Source organism: Terrapene carolina, unplaced genomic scaffold (assembly GCF_002925995.2).
Source record: "Terrapene carolina triunguis isolate 2854851 unplaced genomic scaffold, T_m_triunguis-2.0 Scaffold23, whole genome shotgun sequence".
Taxonomy (NCBI): Eukaryota; Metazoa; Chordata; order Testudines; family Emydidae; genus Terrapene; species Terrapene triunguis.
Genome location: NW_020664374.1, coordinates 16,583,865 through 16,611,786, shown reverse-complemented (window position 1 = coordinate 16,611,786; position 27,922 = coordinate 16,583,865). Strand labels below are relative to the sequence as shown.

General features: G+C 43.1%; 1 protein-coding gene across 1 annotated transcript in view; it reads right to left on the bottom strand.

Moving 5' to 3' along the window:
- Nucleotides 1-26,539, bottom strand: part of LOC113406155 (gastrin-releasing peptide receptor-like) — a 34,933-nt gene extending 8,394 nt beyond the window's left edge. The window contains exon 1 of the mRNA XM_026649139.1: nucleotides 26,121-26,539. Coding sequence (XP_026504924.1) covers nucleotides 26,121-26,539 — 419 coding nt within the window. The remainder of the gene's footprint in view (nucleotides 1-26,120) is intronic.
- Nucleotides 26,540-27,922: the final 1,383 nt, after the last annotated feature.

Here is a 27,922-nt window from a genome sequence, read left to right as displayed (position 1 = left end):
AACTCTGTGTACCACATCTGTCTCAGCCAGGCTGGAGCTATAAGGATCATCTTGCCCTGATCTTGCTTGAGCTTGAGAATCAGGGAGCTCTTTGTTCCATGGAAACAGGACATTGTCTGACATAGATCCTGAGGTGTGTCCCACCCTGGAACAGAAGTGGGGATACTTCCTGTTCTGTCAAGTTGCAACCAGATCTACAAACGGGAAATCCCCTTCACTGAATACCATGCTAGAACAATTGTGTTGAGGGACCATTCATTGTCCAAACTGAAGGACCTGCTCAGACAATCCACCTGGCTATTTCGAATCCCTGGCAGTGTGTTGCCTAGAGACTGACCAAGCTCTGAATGCACCAGTTCTACAACTTGGCTGCCTCCTGACAAGGCTGTCTGACCCGGTGCCCCCTTGCTTGTTCAGCTAAAATGCCACTGTGGTAGTGGTGTTCAGCACCTGGATAGTCTTGCCCCAAATGTGAGGCAGGAACTGCTGAATGTACAGAACATTGTGCTCAATTTGAGGACTTCTATGTGTAACCTGGCCTCGTGGACAGTCCACAAACTCTGGGCTCAAAGGTTGCCCAGATGCACTTCCCAACCCATAGCTGAGACATCAATTACCAGTCATGGTAGGGAGAGGGTGGAGGATGAGAGAATGGAACTCCCCTGCACAAATTGTCTTGACTCATCCCACAGGTCAGAGATGATAGTATGCTATCCAGGATGCACACTAGCTTGTCTGGATGATGAATATGAGGGTGATAAACCTACTTGAGCCATACCTGCAAAGCTCTGATGTACAGCTTGATGTGTGGGGTGACATGCTACCACATGACCTGAGTCTGGGAGAATTCTTCACAGTGGTCTGAGGACGGTTTTTGAGGGATGCACAGAGATCTGATATAGTGTGAAATCTGGAAAGAGGCAGGAAAGCCCTGGCCAAGGTCAAATCCAGGACTGCCCTGATGAGCTCTATCATCTGAATATTCACTAAAGATTGCTCAGTATCAGGCCTGGGACATTGAAAAGACAGAGCGTCTGACAGACAGTGGCCTGTACCTGAATCATTGGAATGGAATCTGATATTTATGTGCCATTCTTTTTGGCCACGAGCCGAATGGAGGAAGGTATTTGCCAAATTGTTTTGCCCAATTGTGACACTTATGGACAGGGACCACCTTCCCTGGTGTTGTGGGATGGAGAATATCAAAAAGCTTGTGAGTATTCTCTTCCACAATCTCCAGTTGAATCCCCAGGGAGATTGCCCAGGAGCTCCTGGTGTACCTTAAGGTAATCCGGTACCAGGGAGAATGCATACCAGGGCCTCATCAGGAGATGAGGATGATGCCTGCCAGGAAGGTAAAGCTTGACAATTTCCAAGATTGCTTATGTGGTACCAGGGCAGATTGCTGCTCCAGAACTAGTTCAGGCAAGTCCTGAGTTTTGAAAGTCCAAAGGCTGATCAGTACTGACCGTGACTGGCTTGTTGGTATGGGCTGGAGAAAGCTCCCTCCTGAAAGTTCTATTTGTACGGGGGAGTGGTGAAGTAGATCTAGCTGCAGGAGGCATCCCTGAGGGCAACCAGTGAAGCCACTGAAGGGACTCGTATGGCACTGGGCCCCAAGCATGCCTGACCGAAGTGTCCCAATACCTGGCTGAAGCCCTCTCAGAATCCCAGTGGTGAGTATGGGAACAGGACTGAGCTCTAGACTGTCAGTACAGGGATATCCTACTGTACCTCAAATTCCAGTGACGAATCTGAGTAATCTAATAGCCAGGGTGGTGCATGGCCAGGATGGGATTCTTGGTGATTCATCTGGATCTGCATCAAGCATGCGGTACCAGAGGAAGCATAGACAGCTTCCCAGCTACCAGCAGCATGCAGTGTAGAGAAACTGGTACTGAACCAGACAAGTGAGTAAGTACTGGGCCTGAGGACGGTGGTGCCCAACTAGAGTACTCTGGTACCGATGGCTGCACTGAGCCCTGACAAGGGTCCTGGGCCCAGAGCAAGGGTGACGGTGGTACTGACAGGCACAACAAGCCTCTGGCAGCAGCACAGTCCACTGGTATTGGAATAGACATGGGCTACTGACCTGCTGGAATAAGGGATGATGGAGCCATTGTAGATGATGTGGTAGCCAATCTCAACAGTCCCCGAGAGGACACTGGAGTTGATGGCTCAGGTGTGTCCATGTGAGTTGGAACTGGAGAGTGCAAAGCTGAAGGGTGCACTTTACCACAGGTACTGGACCAACCTTCTGTAGAGGAGTCCCATCTTCTGGACTTTGAAGAACTGGATACCAATTTCTTCCTAAGCTTCTGAGTCTGGGGCTGTTCCAGAGTCCTGGGACTCAAAGAAGATGGTCCTGGTGGTGGGGATCTCCTCTGGCTCTGGTCTGCTGCCAGGGCTGGGGAAGCAATATGGGAAGGAGTCGCCAAGGAACAACCTTTCAATGACTGAAGGGTTCTGATGCTGGTCTAAGGGTGACCTCCATAAGGATATAATGAGACATTCCTCTCTGGTTTTTTGACCTGATATTAAAACCATGACAATGGAGAATCTATCTCCAAAGTGAGCATCACCCAAGCACTTGCGGTAGCATGAATGAGGATCACTAATAGACATAGCCTCTCTGCAGCTCAGACAAGGTTTAGACTCCAGGGACCTTGGCATAGGCTCCCTCTGTACTGGGAGGGGCCCGGAGGCCCTCCTGACAGAAAAAAAATAAAGTAGAATTAAAAAAATTAAAAGTAAAGAAGCAACATATGATTTTTTTTTAATGTCAAATAATGGGAAAAAACCCACTACATCGAAGAGAACTTTGTTTGTGAGGAACCCCAGTGCTCTGACCATGGATGGTAAGAAGGAACAAAGGAAGGGCAGGGTGACGCTGCCCTTTATACCCTCACTTCAGAGCACAAGGAGCTTGCCAGTGGGTGGGGCACCCCCATGTGTGTCACTAGGGAAAACTCTCCAGCACACTGTGTATGACATGCATACACTTACAGTGTCATGTACAAATGCAAGCACTCAAAGCAGAATTGTTCTATATAGGAAGCTATTCTATACATGAGGTAATACAAGCCTGTATTCATATTGTTATATGTCAGGGTTGTAGTAGTTAATTGGTGCATTGTGCTAGGGCTATGCCATTTGTAATGTGATGCAGAGTATGTTACGATATTTGTGTGGTCTGTGAGCACAAAGTTTTTAGAGAATGAAATAGCATGACTTCTCATTTGCTTTTGAGCTTGAATCAGCTCTTCCACCCCCCACCCCCCTCACTTTCTCCCTCCACTTCTCTTTAGAGATTTCTGCTGAGGATGTTTAATCAATCATGTGGTTTATAATTAATTAAAAAACCTCTTGTCTCCATCTCAAGATCTGCCTCAGGATATCTGTGACTTCAATGGCAATTAGTTCTGCTCTTCTACTTAGGCATTTTTATATGATAGGTCAAATGGTATTTCAGGCATGGTAGGGATTTGTCTAATGTCCACCTGCTAGTGTATGAATTTATCTTTTCCTCCCTCTGTCAGAAGCCAATATATCAACTTTTTTCCAACTAACCGAGAGACTGGCATGTGCAGTCCCTTGTGATGCGTATTATTAATGATTGTACTGAATGGCACATACTGCAGAGCTCATGCTACTCCCCTGCAGGCAAAACTCATCCCCTCAGGCTTTGTCATCATCGCCAGGACATTTTATCGTGTTTGCAGACAGTTGTGAAAAATCGAGTTAAGCTTACACCAGGCGAATCACAATTTTCCCGATGCACAAGCAGATCAGCTATCAGCATCACATCGACTGATCATAACAACATTCATTTTGTAATAAAGGCCAACCTCTTGTGGCATAACTGGTAGCAGTATTTGGATGTGATTTCTACCCCCAAAAGACAAATTCAGTGAAGTTTCTTGAAGGCTTTTACTAAATCTTTCATTGTCACTCAGCATTATAGCATCTGTTTGTTGTATCACCTGTTCAACAGGTAAACATTCTTCAGAGCTGAGTACTAGGTTCAAAATGGTCTCTACCCAAAAATATCTGCAGACACATCCACATTGACTGCTGTGCAGCCAGTGATATATTGCCCCAAAGCACTTTTATATAATATTGAATGTCCAGAAATAATATTGAAAACCACGGTCGGGCTCCTTTTGTCCCTAACTTAATGCACAATTAAGCCAACGGGAGGCTGCCTGCTGAAATCAGTGGGAAGACATTGGATCAGACCCATGGATGGGTAAAAGTACAGGAATCAACGTATTTGCTTCCTGTGGCTACTAATACCACATATTTTGGGGGATGTAGTAGAAAGAGAGCGCCTGAGACATGATTAGCATGGAGCAGTCTTCTCTGTGCCTGCTGCGGATCAGCTCTCTGGCAGCACAAGCACTGCCTACCAGTCTCCACAGGCCTTGCCTTCTCTGGACAGGTAGCAATAGGCACATACCAACCTCTGAGTCCTCAGCGCATTCCCTGTAGTGCTCCACCCCTTATCCACTGTACACTCGCCTAATTACCAGGTCAGCCGTTCCCAAAGTCACGATATACTCAGGATCGCCAGGTTTATTGTAAAACAAAATCATAACATGCTTTCTTTCTAGAGACTAAACCTAATTAACAGGTTAGGTTAACCTCCTGTCTAAAGAAGTTTCTCCCCCAAAGGTCTCTCCAGCATTTTCAACCAAGCCTGGTTGAGATCAATGTTCCCTCTAATTTTTTACATCCATGTGCGGAATGATTTTTGTTATGTGTACCAATATGGAGGTGATGTGTGGCGGGGGTGGGGCTGAGGGGTTTGGAGTGTAGGAGGGGGCTCAGGGCTGGGGCAGAGGGTTGTGGGTGCCGGGGCTGAGGGCTTTGGCAGGGGGGCGAGCGCTCTGGGGTGAGGCCGGGGATGAGGGGTTTGGGGTGCAGTGGGGGGCTCAGGGCTAGGGCAGAAGATTTCTGTAACCCACGTGCACCCCCTCTGTGCCCCTTGCCAGTTGGCACTAAGAAATTCCTGGGTCACAGTAGTCTCATTCACTTCAAATAGAACTTCAGTGGTAATACTGACAGTTAGCCATGAGCTTAAGTACCCTGCTGAAGCAGGGCCTAACTGAAGCTCTTAATACAATGTGCTCTCTGCTATCCATGCAGTGAAACTAAGGGCCTGATCCTGTCATCACACACACACACACACACACTCTAAGGACCTGATCCTGCCATTATATACATACATACACAAGCACACAAACCCCCTCAACTCAATGGCAGCTTGAAGTGTCCATCATACGGCACCATTCAGCTCTCAGTAACAAACCTAGCCACCACCTTGCTGGCGCTGCTACCCTAGTTTACTCTCAAATTCAATATCCCTAATTATTGTGTGATACTGACATTTTTCAGTTGAAAAACGCCTAAAGAAATTCCCACAAAGGATTAAAAAGCAAGAGATGATTCATGGGCTGTAATAAAGGCCAACATTTAGAAAGGAGAACATGCCTTTTGAAGACTCAATCACACAAAATTTGATGCTAGTCGAGAACCACTGTCAGTGCCAAGCACTCCAAGTTGTCAATTTGCACAGAGGAAAAAGCCTGGATTGCTGATTCAATTGGAATTATGAATGAGACTGACCTATGCTACTGTTCAGACTTTGAACTGTTCTGTACCCATTGTACGTATTAAACAGAGAATCACAGAGACGCCACTAATGACCTCATATGCAGCATGGCTGCCTGAGGTCTATGTGTCTTGGATCCTATTCTCTGCCAGACAAAGAAATCATAGATGAGGCTTTAAACAAAATCAATTACTCTTTTAAAACCCATTCTTAAGGCACCATACGTAGTCTAAGCCGGGAACGCAGTAAAAACATAGGGCTGGATGCTCAGCCAGTGCTGCAGCAGTACAAAGCTGCCCTAAAGCCAGCTCAGCTAGCCATTTCCCAATTCCCCCTCCCTAGGGCACCCCATTGGGTGGCAAAGAGCTGCTACAACAGCTTCAACACTAATCCTTTTTTCTTTTCAAAGGGGGCCTGGCCAGAATGTCCCTACCCGTGGCAATCTTTGGCTGCTAGAACAGCCTGGGAGGGTCACAGGCAGCCAGCATAGTTCAGAACACGGCTCCTATAATCTGTGCCAGGGGACTGGCCTAGTGTTGAACTAGCCACTTGGAAGATCCAAATGATCCATCTTCTCCTGTGAGCTGCACCCAGCTCTCCCCAGCCCACTGACTCTAAATGCCAATAAACTTCTGTCCAACTGAATTATGTACGATGAAATTTTCTCAAATTTGAACAAGGCAAGAATCTGGCTAATGAAACCTGACCCAGTGTAGTCCCTGCCATAGCCTTAGAAGCAGGATAATAGCTACACGTACAATACTCCGTCGTGTTTCACCGAGAGCACTTCCTAGTCTCACCCCTTTTCATGAGCAGTGGCTAACTGACTCCCTCCAATGCGCGGGCTGATTGATTTAAATTTTGCTCTTGTGAATCTGTTATAACTGCCAGAATTAAAAACTATGGCCGGAGATGAATAGAAGACAGGCTGTTGAGGACACTACAGTACTTCGATCTCTCTAAGTATGTGTCTCCTCACTAGAGTTGCCAGTTTTGGTTGGACATATTCCTGGAGGTTTCATATCATGCCATAATCTTTAATTAAAGATGAATCTTTAATTCCTGAAGACTTCAGGACCCCTGGAGGGTTGGCAACCCTACTAGTCTTGACTGAATCCCAGCAGGCCTCTGTTTACGTGGATCTGGCTGGATCTGTATTGTGATCATTGGATAATTATTTCCTGCTGCTACAATCATTGAAACCACTCTACCTTTCTAATAAATGCCACAGACAAGGGATATGTATGGTTAGGTTTTTTCCTACTGAGGTTAATATGTCATGGAAAATGTTGGGAAATTGTGTTATTATTCCTATATATAATAATACTACCAATAATAATACCACCATTAATGTACTTTACAGCTTCAGCTACACAAACATTAGTTAGTGCCATACAAACAACAGTAATGCCACATCTACAAACATAAACAGACTAATATTTGTACCATAAGAAAAAAGAACTGCACACCTATTCTCTAAAAGCACTCATTATAACAAATCTCCACACCAGGAACTCTGTTCCTTGCCAGCTGGTGTAAATTGGCTTAGCTCCATTGTGCTCCTCTACAAAGTTAAGACAATTTACACCAGCCGAGGATCTGCCCCCAGTGTATTATTGCTCAGTCACCCCTAACTGTAGAGATTTGAGGGGCAGTTTTTATTCCACAGAGTGGAACATTCTGTCCCTGCTACAGCAGTCTAAGTCCCTAGTGTTTTTTTCCTCACTACTTACAGCTGAGGAGTTACCTATGACTGTTGCATCCACTGCAAAATAACTTAAAATGACTAAATCTGGGGAAAGACATGTGATGTTTTTCCTCAAGGTTTAAATCCATTTAGCCATATTTGTCTCCTTTTCTGTCATTTGTTTAAAGGGAGGTAGTTCTGCACTATGTGAGGAAGCTGGTGCTCCAGGCAGCCTTACCTTTCTTTTCTGTTTCATGCCTCTTTTGAATTGATGACTCACATTCTCTTTTTTTTTCTCCCTCTTTCAGGTCATCAGTTGAAGCAAGTGTAGGAGAAGTTTGCTTTACTGTGAGGCCCTTTGATGGGGGTCCCTGTGGTATTTCTGATTGTCACACCCCCCTGGAGGAGTTGATGTTGATGGGGCAGACAATGGAGCTGGGTGAATAACTGACTTTTTCAGTTTTCTGGCAGTTCTGAAAAAAAAATCTGTTTTGCCCTGAACTGAAACTGACATTTTTCCGAATTTTGGGTAAATCAAAAATTAAAAAAATTGTTTTGGGTCAAATGAAACATTTTGGTTTTGGTCGGTTTTCACCTCTTTAAACAGAGGCAAAGGAAATGAAGGGCTAGTGTTACAAAAAGCCAAGGCGTTCCCCTCCTTATATCTAATAGTCCAGCAGTCAGGGCACTTACTCGGGATGTGGGGGAGACCAGGTCAAATGCCTCTTTCTGGAGCAGGGATCTGAACACAGCTCTTCCCCCTCCCAGGTGTACACTCTAGCCAATGAGCTATTGGGCATAAGGGGACCACTACTACCTTCTCCTTGGTTTTTGTGAAGCTAGCTCCAAACAATCAAAATGTTTTGTTTTCGCTAATGTTGAAAGAAAAATTCATTTCAACCCAGCCAATTTGCTGAAATGGATATGAACTTGTGAAATGTTTCCATTGATCTGAAAATGCATTTTTTGGGGGAAAAAACTAAATTTTGTCCAAAATATTTTGGCTCAGCTCTCACAGAGAATGATTGCGCACTGATCTAGAAGTGGAAATTTTGGGCTACGTGCACAGAATGACAGAACAAACCATGGGAACCCTTGACTAAACAATGTCAGCTCTTTGAAGAGTCTGGCTGTCTCATCTCTGAGAAGCTGAAGTCACCTGAGTCCATATTAAACTACCCAAAGTCACTGTCCCTTGGGACACTGCTCTCCATTTCTGAGTGTGCAGATAACTAAAGGTGTAATTTTGTAATTTAGGTCTGAATTTCTTATTTGTGGATGGAACCAAAGACTTAGACTTCCAAGCAACCAAAATTGTGGGTACAAATGAGCCTGGCAACAAAAGGGGACCTACAACTATTTACACACCGACTTACAAAAATGGAGGCCTGGGTAGGCCCTAGTTTAAAAACTCAGAGTGCATAGGAGCCATACAGCCATTCCAAAGCCTCCTTCCCAATATAGATGTATAAGATATCATGGATTCACAAATATCAAATTACCCATAGCCCTGGCTTATCTCCATAAACAACTGAACAGCTTCCCTGATAAACATGACTTGTCATGAAGCTTTATATGAATTTAAAAAGCACATATTTCCCAAAGTCAGTAGTTTCCAATAAAGGACATGCAATGGAAGGTGAGCCAGATGTTCAACAGTATATCTCAGAATGATGCCTATTTAGTGTACTAAAAACGCATTTTACTGATCAGAAGTCACACCAACTTTCAATTTGACAATCAGACGGAGATCTCCCTCTAACATGCACTGACTTGGTGGCAACCAGAAGAATTTTCTCATTCTGCTTATTCAAAGGGCAGTATCTAAGATTGCATCTGCCCTCTGATAGGATAGGCTTTTGGAGATCTATCTCAGGAAATTATCTTTACTCAGAATAGATGATCAGAACATGTAGTGTACTGTCCCCTAGCCTGCTGCATTTCACAGCCCCCTTCCAGAACCTCTGTTCCACCTACTTCCTGCACCAGTCCCCTATCAGCCATGCATAGTAATGTCCCCCTTCTCAGGCATTACTTGTCTGCCTTACTGAGTGTGACCGCTAGGTCAGACTGCACTTGTTCCAACACTCCACCAGATTTTGGGTACACATGTGCCCTTACAGACTCCTGGTCTCTTGTCTCCCAATGCCTCCAGAGACCCTTGGTTTTCCCATCAGAGCACCGCTCCACTGGCCTTTTCCCTCTCACCACAGACAGGGTTGAAGCCTTGCTCCAATACAGCAGGGCTCTGAGGCTCTGCATGCATCTTGGGGAGAGACAGGAGGAGAAAACTCTGCATCACATCTGCAAAACTCTGCATCACATCTGCTAGAGCATTCCTCTGGGCTGGGTCTGTAGGAAGGTGTTAGAACAAGGCCCAAATATTATCAACTAAAAAGAATCCTATTGCTGCTAGGTTTTGGACCATCTATAAAACAAAACCTTAGACCATCCTCTACAATTTATAAATTGGACAGAAAACTCAGGTACATTAGTAGGGAAAAAGTCCGGACTCCTGGGCAAAATGTTCACAACAAAATTCCAGAAAATTTGCCTGGCCTCTGTTTTAATACAAACTCAACATTCAGACTGCACCAGATTTGCTGTATACTTTGTGAACTTTTCAGGCTGAGTTGGAGCCAATTTCATGCTAGTGTCAGGTTTTGTATTAAAATCATGAGTCTTTTTATTTTTTAATGTTGACTCACACAGTTTGAGTTTTACTTTGAGATGCTGGGTTCATTTCATCCTGAAATGTAAAGAAAAAACTCAGGTGGTAGGGTATTAATTCAGGGTGAACTGAAGTGTTCTCAAATGTTGAGGTGAATTTCTGAGAAGTGAAACTGCTGAGTTCTGCACAGATCTAGAAAACAAACTCCCATAAAGTATCTAGTGTGTCCTGCTGTAATGAAGCAAAAAACAACTTTTATTACTGTCTTCCCATATTTGAGCTCCCAGTTGAAAAGAACCGAAAAACATGAACAATTTAAAAAAATCAACTGTTCCAAAGGTCAAAACGGCTCAAGTTCAATGTATTTATAAAATTTCACCTGAACTGATTCCTCTGACCCTTTTGCCAAACATAATATGTGCACCCCAGTCTCTGGCATATAAAGGGAAAATTTGAAAATTATTAAAGATATGTAACTACAGTTTTCTATTGTCCCAGTGCAAGAGTTCCCCAGACAACATGAAAGGTAGCATATTGACATGATTCCACTACCTTAATTAATATATAAAAGGCCTTAAGCCTTGGGGAAAGAAGTTTAATCTTATTACATGTGTGAATTATTATATTAAACAAACATAAGAAGGAGTCCTGTTGATAGTAAAGTAGCATTTCATAGGAGAAATTATAAAGAAATCTGACTGGACATCTGCAGCAGCAGTGAGCAGAACAATGCCATAAACCTTGGGTTTTTTGTTTTGTTTTCTTTTTTTTCAGGAATGAGCAGTATGAATATTTATACATCTGTAGATAAGTAAATCAGCAAATCTATTAAATAGATATATTTCCTCACAAGGTTGCTGGACTGTGCAACTCACCAAGACACTCCTGACAGCTGCCCAGCAATTCATAGTGGGCCTGTTTTAACTGGGGCTTTGCTTCAGATTGTGGTTATGATGTTTGATTCCGGGGTGGACTTTTGTTGTTGAAATCCGTATTTGAAGCTTGTTGATTTTAATAAGTTGTACATCTATATTGGGAAACGCGAATACATAGGCAGCTAGTGTTTGGAATGTCAATCACTTCCTCTTCCTTTTCCAGTAACTTGACATTTCAATGGCAGAATTAGCATAGTAGGTACTTCTTGAGACTTGAATTCAAATCCTACTCCTCACTTGTGCCCATTACAAAATCACCATACAATCTGAATGAATTGCAATTTCAGTTCAGGAATGGCTCAGGACGGATACAGCAAAGGGGATTAGAGAAGAATTACATTCCATTGGTCTTTTGGGAAGGAGAGCTTAATAGTGACTGTTTAACAGTGACTGCACTATTCCTGGCTAACATCATTGCTATAGATCCTTCCTGAAATCTATCCCAAATTAATTGAAAAAATAGAAAACAAAACTGTAGAAGAGGTGACGTAGTTTATTGCATGGAAATAATGGCAGCTCTAGGGACAGTCTATTCCTTAGCAAACAGTTCAATAGTTCTCTACCAGGGGCACTATTTCAGATTTTGGTAGTGGGGGCAACTCTAACTGTGATTCCAGCGGCTACTTTCTAATAACTTAGAAACTAGCTGACAGGATCACAGTATCTAATTCCTACATAAAGAAAGAAAATTTAATAAATATTAGACCCACTCAGCTCTAATACTAACATGTTCTGACATCTTGTTTCAAGTCACTTAAGGGTTAAGGGACACTGGTTAGGTTTAAAATTTTAATGTATATTCTTACTTTGTTACTAACTTGAATACAACAATTGAAACAATTGTAGAAAAATCTCCATTACTTTCTATCACTTCTTTGCAGTTCACCAAGCTTGGAATAGATCATTTAACTTTTGGAAACATCCTACTAGGGCAAGGCCCCGTGAGTTTATATTGCAACTGCCTGGGGCTCTATGGGTTTTACCCCACTACAAATAATAGACAAGATACTGACTTTAAACAGGAGTGAAACTGACACTTTCAAGTCACTTTCACAGCATTGCCAATGCCAAATGTTCAAAAATCATTAATCAGGCTCACCAAAAATCAAGAGATTGGCTTTAAAACATGAGATTATGTAAAAATAATCCATTTGGTGTTCTTTTTATTTCCCTTCTACTTTTTGAGCTTTTAGGTTGCACTAGGGTAACATTTTGAAGCTTTTTCTATAGCCACAAGGGCTAGAAACTTCATTTTTCTTTAAGAATGGAGGCTGAAATCATCACATCTCAACTTAACTCCAGAAGCTGGGGATGTAAGGAAAATAATAATTATCATGAGACTCATGAAAAAATCATGAGCGTTGGCAACACTGCTTTCACTTCTGTTTAAAGGCTAGTTACTTTCCAGAAGGCTCCTAAACACAGCACTACAGTGATTGAGATGCAGTTCTCACAGGAGAATATTTAAAACCAAACATCAAGAACATCCACATTTTAAAGTTGAGAAAAAAATGGAGACTTGTGCGGTATCTCAGGGCCACTGCAGGCAGGAAAGGAAAATAAACAAACAGTCACAGGAGCTGTGGGCAGCTCTTCCTCTTGAAAGAAAGTTGGAGGGTCAAATCTTCTAGTCCTTAATCAAGTAAAACTATTGCCATCAGTGCCTCCACTCATAGATATTCACATGTGCTCAATAAGTATACATTTCAGACTTAAATATCTGAGCCGTCTTTTCCAGAGTTATGTATCTTATATGCATTGGCTCAGGGGTTACATTTTCTGGCATATGCTGAACAGTGCTGAGCACACAGATGGTGCTCAGCGAATAATACAAATCATGACAATAATGGTCGACTTTATGGACTCTGTGATGCAATTTCTGTTCTTTGTTCTGGAATTGGCCTGGATACAGCTGAAACCCTAAGAATTTGAGGCGTAAACACATCTGATACTCATATGACACTTTCTCATTCCTTCCTTTTCTCAAACTCAGAACAAAAAATGACAAAACAAAATGGTTTTCAGTTAAAATGTAAAATTGCACAGCAGCCATTGCTCTACAACCCAGCCTGGGGCAGAACCTGCCACCCCTTGGGGGTTGTGATCTCCTGTCATCTGACTCTTGTTCTCTTTCTTTCTTCATCCTTCCTGACCTCTGTGCTGCTTTTCATGGTGTCAGCAATGACATCCTTCCGAATCGCTTGGGACTGATTGCTGGGGTCTCAGAGAACTGGCCTTCTTGGTTTTGCTCCCATCTATCAGTCTTCTTTTTTTACAGCCTACAGCAGAAAGATAGGCTGGTCCAGTGGATAGGGAGCTACATAGGTGCCAACTCCATGGGTGCTCTGGGGCTGGAGCACCCACGGAAAAAAAAATAGCGGGTGCTCAGCGCCCACCAGTCACCTGCCAATCAGCTGTTCAGTGGCAGGTGAGAGATGCTGGGGGGAGGGGACAGAGCAGAGATGGGAAGAGGTGGAGTGAGGGTGGGGCCTTGGGGGAAAGGGTGGGGGGAGGGGGAAGCACCCTTCTCCCCCCGGAAAGAAGAAAGTCAGCACTTGTGGGGAGTTAGCCTTGAGAGACCTGGGTTGGGGTCTACTTCCCCCAGGGACTTCCTGTATGACCTCAGGCTGGTGCCTTAGGGACAGAGTTTCAAAGGTTTTTAGGCACCCAAAATGCAGCTAAACATCTAGCGTGGTTTACAAAGCACCTAACCTGCTAGGTGCTTTTGAAAATCCCATTAGGTGCCTAAATACTTTTGAAAATCTGGGCCATAGTCTCTCTGTGCCTCAGTGGCTCATTTGAACAATAGGGATAACAGCACTGTTCTACCTTAGAGTGGCTGTGAGGAGAAATAGGTTAGACATTGTGAAGCATTCAGACCCTATGGTGATGGGACCACATATGTACCACAGGTAGAGTGGGAACTTCTCTATACACTGCTAGCTGTTCTCTGAGTTTTGGCCCCTTCTTTTCACCTACACCCCTCAAATCTCCCTCTTTTCTGAATGTAACCTTGGTGCAGAGGGCTTGGCTGCATTTCTTCGGAGTCCCCTGCACTCTGTCTTCAAAATCTTCCACTCACTGCAGAGGGATTCCTGTTTTACAGGCTCATCTAAGGACTTCCAGATCCTTAATTTAATTACCAGCCCTTTCTTATCTTAATCACCCTACCTGTTTGTAAACAAAATACTGACTCCCTGCCCCAGGGACACAAGCTGGGAGCAGCACCTCTCCTCTGAAAACTCACATTCCACATACATGCAGTGCTGTTGTTAAGAGTTCCGCCTGGGAGCACACTTCTTGTACGAAACTCGGGAGTGGGGTGGGGTGGGGTGGGGTGACAGAAGCCCCTCCCTGTCCCCCCTAGATGGTGCCCCTGTTCTCTACTTGTGATTATCAATCAAAAGTCCTTGTGTGAAATCCTGGTCCCACTGAAGTACATGGTAAAACTCTACTGACTTCAAAGAAGTCAGGGTTTCATGGTTTGTCTTTTAACGGCTGTTTTGTTGTCTTTTATGAAATGAGATTTGTGGCCTCAGTCCAGGTCCTAGTAAGTGGTGTATCCGTATATTTAAAAACATCATACAATTTGGAAGTCTTAGCAATTATGGCAGTCTTAGCACAGAGGTCTAGAACTGAATGAGCACAGAGACAAAAATGGCCTTCCGCTCTTGGAAGTGATCTGCTCTAGAACAGTTTTTAGGCATTGGTGGCATGGTGGAGAAGCTTACACTGCCCCATTCTTGCTCTTCCTAATTTATAGAGGTCTGTACACTGTTTTTGTCTGACCATATGGTATCTTTCACAGGCACCACAGTCACTCAAATGAAGATTAAAAATCCATTCCACATCGTGAAACCCCAGATTTTGTATTCTTCATGGGTAAAAATGGATACAAGAGTATATAAAAATAACTGTAAAATGAAAAAAAAAAAAGAAGAAGAAGAGAAAGAGCTTTTTGTTCAGCTAACAGCCTAATTAAGCCTGAAGAATCTTTGTTACTAGTGATGATAAATGAGAAGGAAAATACAGGTTAATTTAAAATCCCAGACTAAGTTTGCAAGGATCACATTTAGAAAGAGCCCATCATTTTACTTGTAAAATAAGCACATCTGATATGGAATCAGTGAAAAGCAGCCCAATGGAACCCCCATAATACCATTTTTAAAGTCACTTTTCAGCGAGACAACACAATTTAAATCAATGGTGCCCATCCATTGTTCAGAATGTGTCAATATGTTTGATGCAAGTCCATTTTTCATGATTGCATGCTTATGATTTTCTGCTAAACTCTGTTCTATTTCAGGTAGGTTCTTATGCCTCCCTCATCACAGTAGTATCTAAGGCTCTGATCCACAAGTCTCACTTTTAGGTTCCTAAATCCAAGTTTACGGTTCCACTGTGAGCAACAAAACTCCCACTGAACTGTGTAGGCGCCTACACTCACTCAGCACTTAAGTTTTCATGGGTAAAAGCTCCCTCAGCACCAAACTTTCTGCCTCTGGGCATGTGCACTGGTGCCTCACACTAGGCGTCTGGATGCCTACCTCCTGCCTAAGCCCCAGAGTTATGTTATCCATGAACTGGGGGAAGATAGGTGCTCATCTACCTACCTCCTGTGCTTTACGTGTGCTCAGAGGCTGCCTGCTGGATTGGGTCTCATTCAAAATCTGTCTGGAAAAGGCAGAATCCCATTCACAATCCAGCTGGAGGAGGTGGTGCCCATCTTGTAACTTTTAGCCCAGTGGTTAGAGCCATCTCTGGGAATGCGGGAGATCCAGATTCAGTTCCCCCCCCATCTGGAAGTGGGGGAAGAAAGGATTTGAACAAGAGGGTCTCCCACCTCCGAGGGGAGTGCTCTAACCACTGAACTATAAGATATTCCGATGTGGGAGCTCCCTCAGTCTCTTCTTTTGAAGCTGTTCTGCTGGATAATAATGAAAGAGTGATGGGCGCAGAGGGACTGGACCGTACGTGGGTGCTCTAACCACAAAGCTATGGAATCACTCACTCTCTTGCTCCCACTCTTTCTGGCCCATAGACTATTGTAAGTATTTATCCACAGTGGAACAGTTGTCTTGTGTAGTGCGAAGCAGCCATCTAAGTCATTCCTACAAGAAACTACTTAGGTGCTGAAACTGTCAGACTCCAGGAGAGGGGTTCTGGTTTATGGAACACTAAGCAGAGAAAGGCACCTCCCTGCAGCCTGGACGTAGGCACATCACTCCGAGAGAGGCGCAAGGTTTAGGACACACCCTTTCTCTTGGCATCTCCCATTGGCTAGCTTAGGCAGCTCCTTGCTTTGTATTCTGGCTTTTGTGGATCACATTCTACAGTGCCTCTCTCTCCCCATTCGTTGTATAGGGAGCCTAGCTCAGACTTGTGGGTCATAGTGTTGTCCCTGTGATTTTCTAGGTGCTGCGCTGCTGAGCGTTGCAATGCCTCCATCCCTTTGTGGATCCAGGCATAAGTGCCTTCCAGTAATAAATTGATGGCCATGACTAATATCTGTCACAAACACTTGTTCCCTTTACAGAAAGCTCACCCTCCCAATTCACTTACATCCTATTTTTCTGTTTTATCCCTTGCTGTGTTCCATCTGATATATAGATTGTGAGATCCCTCGGACAGAAACAGAGCTCTTTTTTGTTAATTGTCTGGACAGTGCCTAGCGGAATGGAGCAAGGGTTCCTGACTCTGTTACAGTAATGCCTAACAACATCAAATACTAAATAATAACCCACCTATACCCCACTGTTGCTTAAATATTGACACACACTGGCCCATTAGCACTAATTCTGCCCTCAGATTTTCATCCACAAGTCCCATTGATTGAAAAGGGACTTGTATGTGTTTCTGATAATGGAATTCGCTCCACCATGTTTAAGCCATCTGGTGTAACTGGAAGTGTAATCAAAATATTAAGAAAGCTCATGCTGTTTGCGCTGTTTTTCTTGGTGCAGATGGACAAGGGAGCTGAGCTAATGCAAACTCAGGCTGTTATAAGGGTTTGTATTGTGTTGACACAGTGGAAAGCAACACAGGATGTAAAATTTTGTATATCAAGCAAAAGAGATATGCATATCTACATGTATACCGTGCATGCAGCACAATAAGAACTATTCAAAAGCAATCATGAGGAAACAATTCATTAAGGGCCCTATGCAACTTCCACTGTAGTCAATGGAGACTTTCCATTGAATTAAATGGGTGTTGGATCAAACCCAAGCCATTCAGCCCGTTCAGATTTTCTTATCTGAACTGGAAGTATTAACATTCAGGTTCAGAGCTCTCGTATCTGAATCCAGAAAGTAATTTATGGAGGGAACCATTCAGTAAATTTTCATAGGCTTGAACAGGCAATCTTTTGTTTTTCTGGAAAATGGTTTACTCAGCCCTTACTCAAAAGCTTCCCGTTACTACACAGAAAATTATAGCACAACAAGCAGATTATCTGAAAACAGTACTTTAGTGCCCTGGAAGCAATACATAACTTATGAAGTGTTATTGCTAGATTGCCTGGAATACATTCATAACCCAGATGCACATTGAAGTTTTACAACCCATGCTAAATATGATTTCAAGCTTTTGTCAGCCACAAAAGATCAAACCTTTAAAACAATAGCATGGAAATCCAATCTGGGTAGAAAAGCAAGCCACATTGTGGTTTTATTTCACTGTGGCATGTTTTATTTAATCCCGCTATAGACACTATAGTCCGCTAGTAATAAAATTGGACAGCTAAACAGATCTACAGGCATTACCTTTTCTTCTGGGATTATACATATAGTTACTAAAGTGTGCTGTATGTCTACAGGGAACAGGAGAGGTTAATTCAACAGGTAAGGAGACTGGCTTCTCTAATTTTGAGTCCTTGGAAATATCTTCCCAAAGGGTTTGGATTTCTTTTCCTTCCATGGCTTTCTTAGGATCAATACACTGCAATAACAGTACATAGGCGAAGCACACATTATTTGTATAGTCACACTTACTGTAAGGGACACAACATAGTCTAAGCACAGGACAGAGAGTCAGTTGTGTCTGAGTTTTAATTCCATTTCTGCAGCTGTCCAAGACAACACAAAGTCAAATGTTAGGGCCAACGTTTTCAAAAGTGGCCTCAATTTTTGAGTACCCAACTTTAGACACCTCAAGCCTGATTTTCAAAGCCCTGAACTACTGCAGCTACCACTGTCTTCAACTGTAAACAACCAAGGTCTAGATCCACACAGGGATTTAGGTGCCTAACTACCATTTTAGGCACCTAAGTCCAAAACTTCGATCCTCAAAATTCCCACTCAGCTGCCTCCTAACCCAGGAGGCAGCTGAACTCCCATCGCTGCCTGAGTTTCCACCAGAAAAGTCCCCTAGGTACTTAAATGTCTGCCAGTGTGACAGCTACATGCCCAAGTGCATGCCCAAGTCCCAGCAGGCTCCTAAAAGTAGGCATTTCCTCACCTATGTTGCGTTTTTGGTTACACTTTTCCCCTCACCTTCTCATTTATGCACTCCCTATCCGTGGCCCCACAAAGTCGCGGGACCTCCTGGTCAACTTCCTCTTGGCCCTGGCTAAACAGGCCATCTATAAGACCAGGGAGAGGAGGTTGGCCGACGGAGGTTCCTGTGACTGTGGGGCCTGTTTCCGATCCTCTGTCCGTTCACGTATCCGGGCAGAGTTCCTCTGGGCGGCGTCCAGGGTTCTCTGCTCGGTGTCCCCGTCAGGTTCCCTCCTTTTGACCCTTTAATTGAACTCCTGTCCCTGTTTTTACATTAGTTGTCCCCCGTAATCATTTGGGTTTTAGGTCCTGTGGGTCCTCCCCTTAGGCTGGGGGGGGATCCTTTAAAAAAAAAAAAAAAAATCTTGCCGGCAGAGCCCAATCTGGGAGGACTGCTCAGGGGCCAGCATAGAGCATGCCTACCAGATCAGACACGCCACCACAAAAAACATATGTTGTTCAGCTCTCTGCCCTGAATCAGGCAGAGTAGGGACTTGAACCCAGGTCTCTTACAGCCTGGAATAGAGTCCAACCACTAGGCTATTGCAGGGGGAGGGAGGGGGTCTACCTCCTCATTTTTTGTGAAAAAGGGCTGGTATGGCTTAGGCACCTAACTTCAGGAGAGGGCTCACAGCTGCAAATCCCAAGCAAAGAAAGCTGCCCAAGTCCTTTTGAGGGGTGCGGCTTAGGCCACACCCCTCACCTTCCTATTGGTTAGCTTAGACAGCTCCCCACTTAGCACGCTGGGTTTTGTGAATTTGGAGTCTTAGGTGCCTAACTCTCCCATGGATTGTATACAGAACCTGGGCACCTAACTCAAGGCTGTGGATTCCACTAGGTGTCAGGGCACCTAATGTTAGACATTGCAGTGGTGACCCTGAGTCCCATTTGTGATCTAGCCCCTCAGTGTATGCTCATAACTCCTGCACATCAGTTTATCAAATGCTGTTGTATTCTATAACTATGCAGCTTTCTGCAAGAGCTGAGTGGCACACAACCCTGCAGTCTGCCAGTATTAACACCTTGATAATCTAGAACAGTGTTTTTCAACCTGTGGTCTGTGGATCCCTGGGGGACCGCAGACTATGTCTAAGATTCCCAAAGGGGTCCGCACCTACATTTGAAATTGTCCTAGGATGCTTACAATAAATATGCCATTTGCAAACTCACTGCAACTACATTTCTTCCTCCTGTGTTCTGTGAAAACAAGATTACGTTGGGAAGATGAAAGGCTTGTAACTCACTGCATGAAAACTTTGACATTTGTTTTAACAATCTCTGTGAAAAATTGAGAGTGTGTGTTCAGTGCATGGCAGCCCAGCTCATTTAAATAAAAAAACGTCAAATGCCTGTCAGCCTCATGCTCTGAGGGAAAGCTCAGTTACAAACCAACAGAGAAATCTCCAGTGACAGGGACAATTAAATGAATTGGCTTTTTTCTTAGTTCACAAAGCATCACCTACACAGCCAGTTTTGACTTTTCTGGATGGGTTAGTTAGTGTCAGATGTGTGCGCTCTCGCCACATAGCTGTGTCCAGCATACACCCAAGCAGACGAAGTCGGTCCTTGTGTGGGATTTAATAAACACTACCACAAAAACTTCTGTCCTTTGTCAGGATAGGACAATACCCAGATGAACAGCCTTCCTCTAGCAGGGTTTACCCATAAACTTTAGAAAACATACACACTCTCTCTTCAAGGACCCCCCAAGCCTCTCTCCCACCACACAGCCACTATTTATTTTCCTGTTCTTTCATATCCAGCAATGGTGCCTGATAGGCCATGGAGCACAGCTTCAAATAAAATACCCCACACCCTTTAGCTCTTTCCTATCTGCCTCTACACCCCTGAAGAGCTCACAGGAAGCCAGCAGCCACCCAGGTGGATACAAAACTAAACTGCACAGGATACAACCTTCCTTGCTCATACCTAACACAGCTGAGCAGATGTGTGCACAATGTAGCCAACCTGAAAACACATTCATATTATTGTTACCTCTTCCTTGTGCCCCCTCCCTCACTTGTTGTCTCATTCAAATGTTGTGTCTTTTCTTTAAAGTCTATGCACTAAAGAATTTATTATTGGTTTGTACAGACCTAGCACAATGGAGATGTGACCCTTATTGGGGCCTCTGGGCTTTACTGGAACATAGAGTAAATAAACAGTAAAGAGTCAGTAGCATGCCCCATCTCATCCAGCAAAACAGTTTTCCCACATCCTATAATTTAACTGATTCCTGTCTACTATGATCACACTATTATTCACAGGTTGGGCTTAAGAGTTTAGCGAATAGTTTGTGAGATGATTCTTTAGGGCAGCGGTTCTCATCCGGGCTCCACGGCCCACTGGGAGACCACGAGCTCTTTCAGGGGGTCCACCAAGCAGGGCCGCTTAGAATTCTGAGCCCCGGTGTCTGAAGTTCGGAGTCCGGAGCCCCAGCACCCTGCAGGGTGGAAGCCCCGAGCCCCCACCTGCGGAGCTAAAACCCAGAGTCCCAAGCCCCAGCACCCTGTGGGTCTGAAGCCCGGAGCCCCGGCACCCTGAGCCCTGACAGAAGTCGCCCGATAGGGCAGAAGCCCCAAGCCCAGGGCCCCACGGGGCAGAATCCCTGAGCCCAGAGACCCAAGCCCCGGCAGAAGCTCCCCACAAGACAGATACCCAGACCCTCCGACCCCATGGGGATAAAGTCCCAAGCCCCCCTCCTTGCAGGCCTAAGGCCCTGAGCCCCCCCAGCCCGGTGGGGCATAAGCCCCCCTTCCCCAAGCTGAAGCCCAGAGCCCTCCCCCAACTGGGCCGTGGAGTTTTTATAGCATGTTGGGGGGGCCTCCAAAAGAAAAAGGTTGAGAACCCCTGTTTTAGGGTACATCCACTTTTAACCAATCAATGGGGGGGTTAGAGGCTTTTCAGCCCCCATCCTAGTCTCCTACTGTAGGAGAAATAGAGCTCAGAAGTTTGCCCTGGTGCTTGTGCATAGCTGCTAACAATGACAGAAGTTTTGCAAGTGATAGTTCAATTGTCTAAATAAGTTATAGGTCCCTGCAGGGCAAATCATTGGAGGGGTTTGTGTGTATATTAGTGAAGTTTAGCATTCATACAGTAGTTTGCAAACACTCTGTGTGGTGGGATGGTGGTCATATCCCTATTGTACAGATGGGAAAACTACAACAGAAAGATTAAGTGACGTAATTATGTCAATGATTGGTCTACGATTAGAAAGCAAGAATTCATTGCTCCTAGTCCTGTGCTTATTCCTCTAGAACATTCTGTTTCTAAGGGTATGTCTACAATTCCCGCTGAAGTTGCGTAACTTAGATTGATTCTTCTCCCCCCCCCCCCCCCCGAGTCTAGACCAGGCCTTATACTACTGAACTGTGTCTCTTTGTGGCCTGAGATCACAACTGGTGGCTCAACAGAGAAGTCCTGTTCATTCTTTCTAGGGAACGCTAAACAAACGGCTTAAAGATCACAAACTTCATACCATTGTCCCAGTGAACTCATTCTTCCTTATGACAGGCTCAAAGGGAAGAATGAGCGTAAAGAAAATGTCCTGTAAAGGAAATACAAATGTCTCCAAGCCAGTCAAAATGACCTTTCAGGGTAAGATCACCTCATTGAAAGCTCATCATGAATGGCATTTTTTTGAGTGGGTTGTTTCTTAAAGATTCCAGATCTGACTGGAGACCGGTTGAATGGATTTTTCAACAGAGTGGAAAGACATGAGAGCAATCACATGAGGCGATGAAACCACAGATTAATTGATGTTAAAATTAACTTCAGAAAACCAGAGCAGTATGAACATTTGCCCATAAAATACAAACTTTAATTTTTCATTAATGAAAAAAAGTTAGGAAAAGTCACATTTCATTGCTGCAGTTTCCATCATTTTGACTGTCATTAAATAGCCATTTCACTTTGCACTTAGCAAAAAAATCAGTGTATGTGTGTATGTTTGTAGGGCTGTCTAGGTTAAAGAGTTATTTATTGCCATGTGCTGCAGTAAGCTTGTCATGGACTCTGCTAATTGGGATTCTCTCTTCCTCTGAGCACAGGGTATGTTAAATTGACTTGAATCAACTCATTGAATTATTTTATCTTGAGCTTAAAAATTGCATTCCTTGTACATTGTACTTTCATTAAACTTTTCCTGGCTGATAAGTTCAGTGCATTTGGCAATTAAAAGAAAATCAGTAGAGTAAATAAATATATAAAGTTCCCTGTGGCACTCAGTCTGATTATGTTTTCTGTAGCTCTTCTGGTGTCTCTACCAGAAGCAACTTAAAATAGTGTGGTGGCTCAGTGGTTAAAGTGTCATTATGGTCAAACATCTGGGTTTTCCTATTTATTTCTTCTCCCTGATTTCCATACCAAATTAGCTCAATGTAAATACCAGAGCAAGATTGCAGGGAGCAGTTCCCCAGAAAAATCTGCAAAATCACTTCACCCTCCTCTCTCCAATCTCCTTCAAACTCACTTCTGCCATGATGCCTACACAACGGGGTGCTGTGACTACTGTTTATTATACTACCATACTCATCTCACTGCTACCTTGTGAATCCTGGCCCCAATCTGTTTGTTGATTCTACCTATTGTTTCTCACCTTGTGCTTAGATTGTAAGATACAACTATAAGCTGTTCGGGCATGGGACTCTATTTTTACTATATGTTCTTACAGCAGCTAATACAATGACGCTCTGATCCCTAATTGGGGCCTCTAGGCACCACTTCAATAAACAATAATAATAGTATTTTTTCTGTCAACACACTGTGCAACTTTGCTAACGGTGCCTGAGGCACACTAGAATTGAGTTTACTCTTATGCAGAAGATGAATGGGAAAAAAAGCTTGTGATGCTATGATAAGCCCCCTCCACTGGAGACATACAAATGGGCTGTGCAGATATTCACGCTCTCCTGGGCTCCACGGCTTTGGTATAATGGGGCAGTGGGGTTCAGATTCTCCTGAGCAAACCCTTAGTGACCATCAGATGCCCTACTGGGCCCCTCAGACGTGGTTCCCCTTAGTGTGGATGGCATGCCCTGCTGGGATCCTTGGGCTATGCTCCTCCTTGGTGGGGCTCAGATGCCCAGCTGAGTTCTGTGGACTAAGCTCACTTTTAATGGGGCTTGGATGCCACTCAAAGTAGATTAAGCAGCTCCTCAGAAATATGACCCTCCTTGTCCTTCCTCACATACTTTGATCAACACTGAAATAGTAAACAATGAAATTGTAACCACTGGGTTTAAGTGTCAACACTTTACTGAGAAGAATGACAAAGTTCATACACATTAAAGCTACCTTCTCAGCCTGGCTGCTGATTCAGGCAGAGATCACTGCATTGGTTTACAGGTAGTTCACACTTGCACGGCTTTCTTTGTACCCATGAGGGTTAAAGTCTAGAGAGATTTTTTTTTTAATGATTCTGTAAGTTTTAATTGGATTCTGGAACATAAGCTGACAGTCTCCAGAAAATAAACATTATATTACCAAGCATCTGGAAACTGGCCAATGTAACCCCCTGTTGTTTTGTAACTATATTGTCCCAGCAGCACTGACGATAACCAAAATAAAAATCTTAGTGAACTAAACAGAAAAGACCCTTAAAGGAACAGTTCCAGGGTGATGCACAGGATTTAAGTTTCTTCACTCTAATTAAGGTTAATAGCTGTTTCATGGATACAGCCTCATACAGTGAGTTCAAAATCTACCTCAGAGAGTGGGCAGATTGTGCTAGAAAAGGGTGCCTTAGTTCCTTAAGTCATTTTCCCAAAATGACATTTTAGTGTGGTGCATTTTTCAACTATCAGCACAGCATGATGGGCAAATGGTTTTGGGTTCAAATGGGGCTGAAATTAAGAGTTTCAGTCTCCGGAAAACAGCTTGCTACAGCTGCAGTTTTCTGTTCAGCTCCCTTGTTCCCGCAGTAGCTTGTGTTCACAGATGGGTCAGTAAAAGCATCTGCACTGTTTGCTTTTACTGGCATGTGATCAGGTAGCAACAAATCTTTCCCTTGGTGTAATTTGTTCTTTACAGTGAACTCTTCTTTTCCCGACATGTTTTGAGTGATTTATATTAAGCCCATAGAAAGGATTTTCAATGGTTTCTAGAGAAAGAAATACTATCATTACAGATCCCTGCTTTTCGGTAACCTCTCAAATGAGCTGTGCTAGGTGAAGAGCCCACTTGCCTGTCACACAGAAATGAAGAGCACAGGTGGATAAGATCCTGTTCTCGTGCATTTGTATAGCTTTGCTCGTTTTCTAGCCTCTCTTATAGCAAATTGACTGCAAAGTATTGGCTTCATTAAGGTGTATGCTTTATCTAGGACTGACACTGATAATGGTGTCTTTATGTGTGCACTAATATACAGTCGTTGAATCACTGTGACTACAAAACTGTATTCCATTCCCACTGACTTCAAACCACTCTCTGAAGTGTCATGGACTGGTCTTTATTTTTTTGTTTTAAAGCCATATCTAGGAGTCAGTGAAAATATTTGAAGTGATTTTTGAAGGAAAACCCAACCAGACTGACATATGGTTAATTCTATCTATGCAGAGCAGCTTATATTTGATTTCCTTATGAACAGGAAAATACTATCCACAATGTCTTTCGGTGCAGAACAAAACTGACACCATTTTTCTTACTGGAAGAGTTGGTGCCTTTGTGAGGTTTCAGAACTTAAAGGAGGTGTAGCACTATTCAGAACTTAAAGCAGGTGTAGTAACTAATCTGTTACTTCAATTCTACAGCACAGAGTGCAAATAAGACATTCTGGGCTGTTTGACATAGGCATGCATTTATGTAAGAGCTGTACTGCAAGTGAATTCTTGTAATATAGCAGAAAAGTAGGCTGTATCCTTAGAAGTAATATTACAATTCAAATGTCTGTGGACTTTTGAAGACTAAAGTTTGTAAAATTGATTCAAAAAGCCTTACATGAATCTAAAATGGCTTGATTCCTACACCCACGGCAGTTTTAAGAAGTCAAATGTATATATATATTTATATATATATATATTAGAATGTTATAGCTAAATTGAACACTAACTGGAAAAACATGTTTGCCAGAAATTATAGCACAGATCAGTTTTGGTTAGTTAATGGCAAATCAGTGAACCAGGGCAAATCTTTTCGGGGCAGGATCTCTGAAAATCAGGCCACTTAGGTGTCTGATATGGATTTAGGTCCCTAACGTCAGGCACCTAATTTTGGATATTTTGAACATACATGATAAACTGTTGCCTCAGATGAAATCAGCTGTGTGAAAGCTGAGCCATCAGAGAGAAATGATTTCACCGATAGTAAATTGCTACTTCAGTGTCTTCACGCTTCTTGAAATATGACCTGGTGAAGACCTGTGACTAAATCATCTTATTTAAAAAACTTGTAATACTGCCTTAGGACAAATTATCCTTCACTAATGGATACTTTTCTCACCAGGCTTTAACTTTATCTTCATCTTCTATCATTTTTCTTTGCATTAAATAAAACTGACATTGTTAACTAATCTGTACAAAGACGCAGTGTAGCCTCAGAAAACTTCCCCACTAACATTTGTGTTTGGAGGCATGAACACCAGAAATAAACTGCAATTGCATTAATCTACTATATTAGATTGGCAACAATATATATTTTACCTATCTGCATTTGTACCTTATATAGCCTGTGGGTCCATAAAAGTCTAGATCACATTTCAGGCTTTCAGTAGGAGGCTCACCTGTCTGCTGAGAGAGCTGTAAGTGTGAAGACTGACACCCCCACTGAAGTGAGTTGTATAAAGGGGATAAGTTTACATCCAACTCGACCAAAGAGCCATTCATCAGCTAGGTACCTGCTGGCATCCACAGGGACACAGGTCACTAAGAGGAGTAGATCTCCTAAAGCCAGACTGGAGATGAACAAATTAGGAACATTTCTCATGGACTTCACGGTACAAAAGATCTTAATCAAAGTGATATTGCCAATAAGTCCTATCAAAATGATGATTCCATAAATAGTTGGAATGGCATACAGGAAACCTGGGTAGAACCAATCATCACTCGGGATGGAAAGATTTGCACTTTGATTGATGGAGATGTTGCAAAGAATAAAGTTATCCACTTTCAAGTCTAGAAGAAAACGCTCTTCAGAAGCCATTGTCTGAATTCGGTTCTACTGGAAGATAATTTTCTTGTTCAAAAATCCTCACATAAAGCTTCTTGAGTTGAGTTTTCTTGCTGTATGTGTCTTTTAAATAGACAGAAGAGACTGAAAGTCATATATCACTGTGTGATTTTTTTTTTAAAAAGTCACTGAACAGAACTATTTCCATAATCTGGAATCAGTTTGATCCTGGAACTTTTCTCCCTCTCATTCATGTGGCTTGCGAATAAGTAGTACTCAGTTCTAAAAGGCCATTTACCAAATTAAGAGACAAATAGACACATGGCATTTTCAGAATCCAGGCTAGTTAAATTCTCAGCATCAGCACACTGCTCCTGAGCAGAGTTCAGTCTGAATTACATGAACTACATTTTGCAAAACTTTTGATTGTGGCTGTCAAACTGCATTTCCCAGTCTCTTCCGGTTCTCAGAACCTGCAGCTGTAGGCTGGGTTTAAACGTGAGGGAAGGGAACAGCTCTTTTAAAGACTCTGATCCTATAGGCAGGAACCTCTGGACGTCAACACTCTCCCTGCTTTGCAGGAGGATAGCAAGCTTGCTTAAATAATTACAGTAATAGTATGGAAGCTGAAGGCTTCTGCTGGAGAATGCCAGCCACCTGCTGGACAATTTAATCATTGCCTGATCACAAAAGAAGTTGCTGTTAACTCTTTAAACCAATAAAACTGTGTTATTGTTACCTCTTGGTTTTTTCAGTATTATAAGCAAAAAGAGCTTCATTGTCTCATTTAATTCACTCTTGGATGTGGTTCAGGGAATGCCTTAAAAACACTCTTTTATTAGCCTGCAAATACCATGGTTTGCCCAGCAATTATACCTTTGCAACTGAGAGTGCTGGCATTCTAACATTCAATCTGCTTCAATAAAATAAAATAAAATCATCCCCCGGGACAACTCCACTGAACTTGACCAATTAAGACAAAATCAATATTATAGTTAGCCTCGGTAGACACTTATGAAAACTAAGCAACTGCCATAAACCAAGCAGCCTGAAATCTGCACGTTATTGGAAACATCGCTATAATTCAGGAATTCCATGGCAACTATGGGAAGTGGTAAATTTTACTGTTTAATTCAGGAATTTCTATTTATAAGGTGCCTTTCATGCTAGTGATCCAAACACTTCTTTTCAATGTAATTGTATACACAGAACAATAATACACATTTAGATGAAGCATGGGGATGATGTATCTAGGTCACTCCAAGTACTGCAGTTGATCTTTCTTATAGATTAATCAAGGGACCATTATGATTAATTCCTCACTGCTTTGTAACAGAATTGCAACTCACAATATGAGGACCCTTTCTTCTGAAGAAATGAGGGTAAATTTAAATCACACTGAAAATTCAATGAAGT